Here is a 10213-nt window from a genome sequence, read left to right as displayed (position 1 = left end):
GCCATGTGTACCACAAATAATTCCGAATATTGCGCTTGCCGTATTTGGTGAAATAAATCTGATTCTGATTCTGATCACTGAGGTAATTTTAGACCAATTACAAGACTGGCTTTCTGTTTTCCTGATTTCCAGTTTTCCGATTTCTATTTTTCTGATTTTTTTTTTCTTTACAAAAAATCAGACTAACAAAATACTCCTCAGAAATCGGAAAAAGGCAATATTGGAAAACCTTAAATTGGCAGAAATCTGAATTTCCGTAGAATCAGAAATGGGCATTTCTGACCATCCCTATTGATAAGATGTGAAAATATCACCTAGGAGAAAACTTAGGAGAAGAAGGTAATTGAATAGGGGCCTCTGTATTTTTGCAATATGGTCCCTGAAAACTAGAAAATAATGACCATTTTTAAAATTGCAAGTTATTATTATTATTATTGACTACTTACCCATACTGGGGCGCTATACTGAGCACTACCTACCTATACTGGGCACTATACTAGCTATACTGGGGGAACTTTACTAGCTTTACTGGGCACTATACTAGCTATACTGGGCACTATACTAATATACTGGGGCACTACCTACCTATACTGGGCACTATACTAGCTATACAGGGGCACTTTACTAGCTATACTGGGCACTATACTAGCTATACTGGGGCACTACCTACCCATACTGGGCACTTTACTAGCTATACTGGGCACTATACTAGCTATACTGGGCACTATACTACCTATACTGGGCACTATACTAGCTATAATGGGGCACTACCTACCCATACTGGGCACTATACTAGCTATACTGGGCACTATACTAGCTATACTGGGCACTATACTAGCTATACTGGGGCACTACCTACCCATACTGGACACTTTACTATCTATACTGGGACACACTAGAGGAATAAGGCGGCCAGTATTTCCTACCCCCGGCTTATATGGGGGTCAATGATTTTTTCCTGTTTTTTTTTTTCTTAGGTAAACGTGGGGGAGTCGGCTTATATGCGGGTCAGCTTATATGCGTGTATATACGGTACGTAAGTGACGGGACCCGGTTCCCAAAGCTGCAGACAGCTGAGGACGGCGGCGTGGGAGCGATACTAATGGATGGGGCTGGAGGAAGCCCCAGGTATATATAAAACCTTTTCTTTCAGCTCTGGTACACTTTAAGATCCCTGATGACTCAGCGCAAAGTACCGCGATCGTTTACTTACCATTTGCACCCATTGTGTAGTTGCGTGATGCTGTGAGCAGCCAGGAAGAGGCGTCACAATCCCGACCATCATCAAGGGGACATTGATGGACCCTTAGGGTGGTGAGTACGTAGCTGCAGCCCTACCACGGTCATATGTCCATCAAAGTTTAGGGCTGATTTTAGAGGGAAGTGAATTAACTTATCTGTATGTTTTTGGGATGTGGGAAGAAACCAGAGTCCCCAGAGAAACCAAAGCAGACACTGGGAAAATATACAAACTTCATCTAAATAGTGCCCTGGCTGGGCAAAAAACATATGACCCTAAGCCTCTGATGGGAAATATCAGTGGATCAGATCAGAGTAAGGAGAGATGCTGTAATGTAAGAGGGAAATCCTAGAGGCTGTAAGGAAAGGTATTGAGAACTGAGCTACTGTTCTTACCTATTAACAGTGCATTTAATATTGTATGTCTGTGTTTTTTTTAAACACATAGAATACTGTAAGATACATTTTAGTACAACTGTGTGGCTCAATCTACCAATGTGAAAGTGGCCTTAGAGCAGAAGGCTTGTTGGTGTTAGACACAAGGGATTATATATCACCTTCGCTACTATTGGTTTACTTTACTTATACTATTGTAATTGTTTTCATATCTTATTGTTTTTATTACCTGCATTGTCGCCCATTGTGACCAGGTGAGGGAGAGGGGGCGACCCTCCTCCCCGCAGCTGTGCCTGCTGCTCCTTGTTCCAGCTGCTTCCCCTCTAGCCTATACCAGGGGACACCTATGCTGGGGGGAGGAGAAGGCAGTAGGCAATCCAGATCTCCCTCCGTTTCTGTATTTGTGTAGAGGGCGATTCGTTTTTGCATTGCCTGCCACTACCCCTCTGTGTATCCGGAGTCCGTGAAGTCCTGACAAGTCCGGACCGTCTGTTCAGTTTTTCAGCACAAATCCCCTGGAATGCACACTGATCCATTTTTTTATTCAGTGAAGACGACATAGATACTCTTTAAGTGTACATTGGTCTACTGCCAAAACATAAATCAGTATTAGTAGTGGGCAATAACAAGGTTGTCACTTATAAGAGGGCTTTTTATGGGATCTTCCTAACAAAAAATTCCACAAGCCTCACAGTACAGGCAGTAGTGTTGTAATACCCTTCTTGGGACTTACTAACAAAAGATGAATAAGGCCAAAGAGCAGAGCACCCTGCTAAGTCTTTTGACCCCTTAACTTTTACCATAAATTGGGACACATCATGTAAAATAAAACACAACAAAAACAATTTATAAACTACTAGGCGACTCCGTAACGCCAACGGGTGTGACCTCGGTGGCAGCCCAAGGACCACTTAACACCGATCAGTGTAAAGTCCTGGGGAGGGAATTTGCAGGAAATCTCGCACGCCAGTGCGTGCACATCTCAGTTTGGATGACGGAGCTCCACTCCGCCATCAATCTCCCAGTGGTGATCGCCGCTAGAAGACTCTTAGATGGTGAAACAACCATCTATTTACATAGTACAGTGCTGTGATCTACGGCAGCGATATACTGGGGACAGCCATGTGACACAGCTTTTCCCCTGAGACACGCAGGAGCGATCCGCTGTCATAGGCTGAAGCCTCTGACAGCCGATCGCTGTCATTAGCTGAGTGTGGGAGGGTAGGGGGAAAACATATATAAATAAATAGGAAAATATATTGTGAAAATAAAAACAAAAATATTTGTAAAAAAACAAATAAACACCGGGGGAGCAATCAGAGCCCACCAACAGAGAGCTCTGTCGGTGGGCAGAAAAGTAGGGGATCACTTGTGTGCTGAGTTGTACGGCCCTGCAGTGAGGCCTTAAAGCTGCAGGGCCTATTTTGTAAATAATGGCCTGGTCACTTGGGGGAAGGGGGGGGGGGGGTTAAGCCCTGGTCCTTATGTAGTTGAAGTGAAACCATTTCAAAATAATAATAATAATAATAATATTATTATTAAAGTGGAATATAACCCTGCATTTCATCTTTGCTCTTAAACATTATTTACAGCATATTATATGCAACCAGCATTTTTTTTTACTAGACCAGCATTCGAAGGGTTACACACAGAGCTTGAAAGTTGAGTGCAGTGAATTGCAGACACATCCGAACTTTAGATAATGTTATCTTGTGTTTACTTAAATGTATCAAGTGAGGAATGTGACACATTCTCTGACTGTGCAGGAGCTGCTGGAGACAGAGAGACACTGAAAGCATGTCTGCCTGCAAAACAGCAACGAATAAAACCAGTTATTAATAAAATACAAAGTCAGCTCACAAAGCAAAAAACTGTACTTTTGGAAACCTATAACTTCTAAATGAATAATAATACTTATGCACAAATGCAAATTTGATAACCGTATGGCATATAGAAAGTAGGTAAACATGTTTTTATTGAATATTATGTCAGGTTTTAAAACGCTTTATTTATAATAATAATAATAATAATAATAATAATAATAATAGTAATGATCTGTTTCATCTGCATAAGTATTTCTTTTCATTTGTATTCTGTTGTTCTGTACGCCTCAACATTTTTCTGTCTTCTCCTGCTCTCTCTGTACTTCTGTCTCATTTCAATCTACTGTAATTATTTATGTGTATGTTTGTTTGTGTGTTTAACCACAAAGTAGAAAAAAAGTAAAATTTGAAAAATGAAAAGGCACAGAAAGTGCAATCATACAGTTTATAGCTGAAAGCTCTGCAGTGCCCTGTGCTGTAAATAAAACACATGTAGCAGCATTTACAGCTTATTATTTACAATAACAGGCATTATTTTAATGCATTTATATAAGCATATTTACTGCACATGCATAGATGAAAAAAGGCGCCTGGAAAAAAGGGCACAGGGGATTGCTGCTAGTAGAATATCATGACAATTAGAGATATTCTGCTGAATTCCGATAGTAAAATACCGGTAATGATTACCAATATTTTACTGTGGCTTAAACTAACCCTACTCTCACACGGAACCCTCCCATGGTGGGCTCTAACTCTAAGACCCCCTAATGGTTGTTCCTAACCCTTAGACCTCCCCCCCCCGGTGGTGTCTAACCCTAAGCCACCCCTGGTGGTGCCTATACCTAAGACCCTTCATCCCCCCTGGTGGTGCTTAATGGGAACCTGAACTGAGTACAATTATTTAAAATAAACACATGATGTAGCTGCAAATGAATATTACATACTTACCTCACCATCGGTTCCTCTCAGAAGCTCACCATTTTCTTCTTACAGTGATCCCTTCCAGATCTGACAACATTTTGTCAGCACTGAAATATACCAGTTGCTGTCAGTTATTTATCAGCTGCTGTCAGTTACAGCTGAATGTGCAAGGTAATGTCCATGTTTCCCTATGGCTCAAGTGGGCGATATAACAGTTTAACAGTGTGCTGACCAGGAAGCTGTTATGGGGTAATTGCCATTTTCAAAATGGAGGACAGAGAATTCCATTGTTCACAGTGGACAAATAGGAAGCGGGAGAGGAGAAAGAGATTGATGAGCAGACTACAGAGGAGGTAAGTATGACCTGTGTATGTTTATTTTGACTTTTTATTTTCAGTTCAGGTTCTCTTTAACCCGCCGCCTAACCCTGTGAACCCCTAAACTTCCCCCCAACCCCCCCCCCCCTCAAACTTTAATTCACCCTCTTCCACAAAGCCAGGAGGCACCTGATTACCAGCAGACATACTAACGGAGCTTGTGGAAAACCACAGTTGCTCACGTACAGCAGAATTATCGCAAATACCTGTTTCAAAAAGACACAGTTTTATTTAGCATTTCTTAATTAACCACTTAATGACAACCTGACTTATAAAAACGTCCTGCTAGAGCCTTTTAATGGCTCCAGGACATTTTATAAGTCAGACAGTGCTGCTGCCGCTGTGCATGTGTGCGCTCCCGCGCGTGAACGTGCATTCCTGTGCATGTGCACGTAAAAAAAGTGAAAAAAAAACACCAAAGAAAAAAAATACACCTTTATTTCCAAATACTATATTGTCACCATGCTTTGTACTAGGGACATAATTAAAATCTTCTGATAGCCAGGACAAATAGACAGATAAAATGTGTGGGTTTTATGTACAGTGTTTATATTAAAACTATAGGGGATGAAATTGGAGAAATAGTGTATTGTTTTCATTTTTTCCTTGGTTTTCCCTTTAAAATGCATAGAAAATAAAGTAATTACTGAAAACAAATATCAACCCCAAAAAGCCCAATTGGTGGTGAAAAAAACAAGATATAGATCATTTCACTGTGATTAGTAGTGATTAAGCTATTGCAAATGAAAGGTTAAAATCGCTCTTGTCCATTAGGGTAAAACACCTTTGGGGTGAAGTGGTTAAGGAGAGCAGAGTCATGATTTCCAAAATGGAGAGTTTGGTGCCCTGATTAAAAAAGGGAATCAGATTGTCCTTGTCCACATTAAGTTAAACAATTAATTTTGCCTTCAGCAGTCCTTATCTCAGTGATAAAAATTATTTTGGGAGTTCTTCATTAAGGAAGCCTTAATATCCTTATTCCGTATGCTGTAGATTATGGGATTCAACATTGGGGTAACCACAGTATAGAGGATTGACACCACCTTGTCTGTTTCACTGGTGGTAGAAGACCTTGGATGCATGTAATTAAACATAATGGTCCCATAGAAGAGGGAGACGACAGTGATATGTGAGGAACAAGTGGAGAAAGCCTTGTGTCTTCCTTCTGAAGTTCGGATCTTTAAGATGGTGGAGATAATGTTAACATATGAGACCAGAGTCAACATGAATGCAAACAAAACTATTACAGCTGCTGAGATAAACATGCTAGCCTCGTTGAATGTTGTGTCTATACAAGACATGCGTATAAATGGAGGCACTTCACAGAAAAATTGGTTGACTTCATGAGTCTTGCAAAAGGGCAGTTGAAAAGTATAGAAAACATGGATGGCAGAATTAATGGAGCCCACAGCCCAAGCAAATAAAACAAAACTAATGCACACTTTTATATTCATGATTTTGTTGTAGTGCAATGGCTTACAGATTGCTGCGTATCTATCATAGGCCATGGTGGAAAGCAGTACACACTCTGTGGCGCCAAGAGATGAGGCAGAGAACATCTGGGTTGCACATGGTAATAACGTAATACTTCTGTCCTTGGAAAGGGTGTTATACAGGAGGATGGGGACAATGGTGGAGGAGAAGCAAAGATCAAGAAGGGAGAGGTTACACAAGAAAAAGTACATGGGAGTTTGTAACTTTGGGGTAATGCTCACCACAGTGATCAGAAGACCATTTCCTGACAATGTGATTAGATACATCAGCAAGAATACAAGAAAGCCAACCGCTTGGAGGTGAGGGTCACTAGACAACCCAAGCAGATAAAACACTACTGGAGATGTCTTATTAGAGTATTCCATATGATTTACCTGTTAAATATAAAAACAAACAAATAAGGACCACAGCAAAGTTCTTGCTTGATATAGATATAAGTGTAACAATAGGTAATAATAGGAGTTTTGCAATCAGAATCAGATAGTCGTATGAAGTCTGTGCATTTACACAGGACATCATCCTCATCTGTCTAAGAGGGGCACCTGCTCTCAGAGGGGTGCTGGTATGGCACGTGCCATGGACGCCTCTTACTTGAAAGTGATAAAGCAGCTGGGAGGGGCTCTGCAGCAGTTCTGCTCTAAGGTGTCACCTGAGGTGGAGGCAGGGATCATAGGAGATCAGTTCCCCCTAGTGACCTGGCCATTTTTAGTCAAAAAGGCCACTGCAGCTTTCTGACCTTGCTGCAGGGCCGCACAACATAGCACGCAAGTGATTCCCCCCCCTTTTCTCCCCACCAACAGAGCTCTCTGTTGGTGGGGTCTGATCGCTCCCTCATGTTTATTTTTTTTAATCAATATTTATGTTTGTGTTTTTTTTTTAAACCTTTAAACCCCCTCCCTCCCTCCCCCCAGCCAGCCAATCATGGCGATCAGCTCTCATAGGCTTCATCCTATGAGAGCCGATCACTCTCTTGTCCCCCAGGGGGACAGCCGTGTCACACAGGTGTCCCCAGTGCAGCGCTGCTGCTGATCGCAGCGCTGCACAGAGTAAATAGACGTCGATCACGCCGTCTAACAGTCTCCCGAGCGGCAATAGCCGCTCGGAGACTGAAGGCAGGGCGGAGCTCCGCCCCCCCAAGCAGGAGATGCACGCGCGGCTTGCGCGCGATCTCCTGCAAAACAGAGCCTCCAGGACTTTACGCCAATTGGCTTTAGGCGGTCCTGGGGCTGCCGCTGCGGCCACACCCTTTGGCGTGACGCGGTCGGCAAGAGGTTAAACTTCGTCTCTGATATAAAACACACAATTATGCAACCACAAACCAAACAGAGAATGAATTTCTGATGCAAAGTTTGAAAAAAAAAAAAAAAGGAAAAAATAAGTGTGAGTAACTTCCTCCTTCTTACCCATGCAAACACTTGCATATCCATCCTAAATATGACAGGATACACCAAAATGTTATACAAATATATGCAACTTGAAAATGGGCCAATCAGTTTAAACCTGGGTGGGACTTGATTGGTCCATTTTCAAGCTGCATATATTTGCAAAAAAATGTATAAAAACCTGAATGAACTTGGAAATATTTGCATCTCATTGATCATCCCTACCCATAACTTTAGTAAGCAATGCCACTCTGATGTTTCGGTATTTGACAATGGCTATTTTCACAACCCGACACACACACAGAAATGCACATGTCAGCTGCCCGCATCTCTTTTTCTCAGTCTTGATGTCACTGACGTCATGCGCAGTCCCGGCAGAAAGACTCAGAAGGAATAAACCAATCAGAGAATGGGGATTTAGGCGGAAATTTCCGCATTCTCTGATTGGCTTATTCATTCTGCATCTTCTGATTGGCTTAAAATTACCGCATATCGGATAATGCGGATTTTCTGCATTTTACATTGCAGTAAAAATCCGCCGACTTTAGCGGTTAATAGCAAAGCCCCCCTAAGTCCTAGAAACACCACATTTTCAGAGTTTATTGAACTGAATCTTGTGAACAAGATGCAAAAAAAGTTTTCACAAAGACCTTATAGTTTTTGAGAAAATCGATGTTAAAGCTGGGGGAAATTTCCACGATTTCCGGCGGAAATCCGCATCGGAATGTGGAAATTGGTAGCGGAAAGCGGAATCGGTAGCAGTAGCGGTAATTGGCAATGGCGGAATGCGGATTTACCACGGAATCGGAAATTGGTACTTACCCTATCAAAAATGGTATTGTTAGTTTAACATAAATGTTGAACCGATGTTTATTAACATGAAATCGTTTATGACATGACATACATACAGGGAAATTTCCCCAATTTCCACTAAATATAAAAAAGCCAAAAATGGTGCTGGTTTAAGGCGGCTACACACAACACAATAAAATATTTGATGTTCCCATTTTTTAACAAAAACTGTCTGTATAGCAAAAATGTAATGTTAACCTCCACCGTAATTCTTGGCATGCCCTGGTTACAGCTCCATTCCCCACAGATAGATTGGGCCTCAGGTCAGCTACTTAGCTGGTCACCTTTTTGCCACACTCATTGTTTGGGGAGGATCGCCATTTGTGCTGCCAAGGTAGAGGTAAAAGGGGTACCAGCTCAATACGCTGAATTTGCGGATGTGTTCTGTCCTAGGTCCGCTGATAAACTCCCACCACATCGGAGTTTCAACTGCCCTATCGACCTAAGATCTGGTTGTATGCCCCCTAGGGGTCATCTCTATAATCTCTCCGGCCCGGAGAAACTGACGATGCAGGAGTACATTACTGAGAACCTGGCAAAAGGGTTACATCCTCCCTTCTCGGTCACTGGCCGGGGTGGGGTTTTTCTTCGTTCAAAAGAAAGATGGTGGTCTTAGACCTTGTATTGACTACCGAGGTCTGAACAAAATCACCATAAAGAATCGCTATCCGTTGCCTCTGATAGACGATCTCTTTGCCCAGATTACCAATGCCAGTATTTTCTCAAAATTGGACCTACATGGGGCATACAACCTGGTACGCATTAGGGCTGGTGACGAGTGGAAGATGGCCTTCAATACACCCGACGGGCATTACGAGTATCTAGCCTTCAGGTTGTGTAACGCCCCGGCTGTCTTCCAGGAGTTGATTAACGAGGTCTTCAGGGAGGTGTTGGGGAAGTTTGTCTTGGTATACCTTGATGACATACTGATTTTCTCTCCAAACCTCGTAGAGCATCGCAAGCATGTCAAATATGTGCTAAAGAAGTTGAGACAAAATTTTTTGTATGCAAAACTAGAGAAGTGCCTCTTTGAGGTCACTCAAATTCCTTTTCTGGGATACATTATTTCAACATCAGGTCTCTCTATGGACCCAGAAAAGGTTTTGGCTGTCTTAGAGTGGTCGCAACTGGTAGGCTTAAAGGGACTCCGAGCTCACAATAAAAAAGAAAGTTGAACTCACCTGGGGCTTTCTCCAGCCCAGTGCTGGTCGGGAGGTCCCACGACGGCGTCCTGGCTCCTCTCCAACACCCCGATCCGGAATGGCTGACAGGCTGACAGGCCGCAGCCCGGGCGACACTCTCCCGAGTGTCGGGCTGCTCCTTCCGCGTATGACGCGGATGACGTCACACGCCGGCCGCCTCGCGTCATCACGGCGGCCGGCGTGAAAGTACTGCGCATGCGCAATTAAAGCGTGCATGCGCAGTACTTTCACGCCGGCCGCCGTGATGACGCGAGGCGGCCGGCGTGTGACGTCATCCGCGTCATACGCGGAAGGAGCAGCCCGACACTCGGGAGAGTGTCGCCCGGGCTGCGGCCTGTCAGCCATTCCGGATCGGGGTGTTGGAGAGGAGCCAGGACGCCGTCGTGGGACCTCCCGACCAGCACTGGGCTGGAGAAAGCCCCAGGTGAGTTCAACTTTCTTTTTTATTGTGAGCTCGGAGTCCCTTTAAAGGCACTTCAGAGGTTCCTTGGTTTTGCTAACTACTACCGGAGATTTATCAAGGGATT

General features: G+C 43.3%; 1 protein-coding gene across 1 annotated transcript; it reads right to left on the bottom strand.

The window, feature by feature from the left end:
* Positions 1 to 5666: 5666 nt before the first annotated feature.
* On the bottom strand, positions 5667 to 6615 carry LOC137531671 (olfactory receptor 2G3-like). The gene has a single exon (XM_068251624.1). It carries the CDS (start codon positions 6613 to 6615, stop codon positions 5680 to 5682), a length of 936 nt encoding a protein of 311 aa, XP_068107725.1. The 3' UTR covers positions 5667 to 5679.
* Positions 6616 to 10213: the final 3598 nt, after the last annotated feature.

This window comes from Hyperolius riggenbachi, chromosome 9, assembly GCF_040937935.1.
Source record: "Hyperolius riggenbachi isolate aHypRig1 chromosome 9, aHypRig1.pri, whole genome shotgun sequence".
NCBI lineage: Eukaryota > Metazoa > Chordata > Amphibia > Anura > Hyperoliidae > Hyperolius > Hyperolius riggenbachi.
Note: the sequence above shows the minus strand (reverse complement) of the source record. Positions and strands in the feature narration are given on the sequence as shown.

Excerpts from the sequence above, each read along its gene's own strand:
- LOC137531671 (XM_068251624.1), bottom strand. The coding sequence starts at position 6,615 with ATGGAATACTCTAATAAGACATCTCCAGTAGTGTTTTATCTGCTTGGG.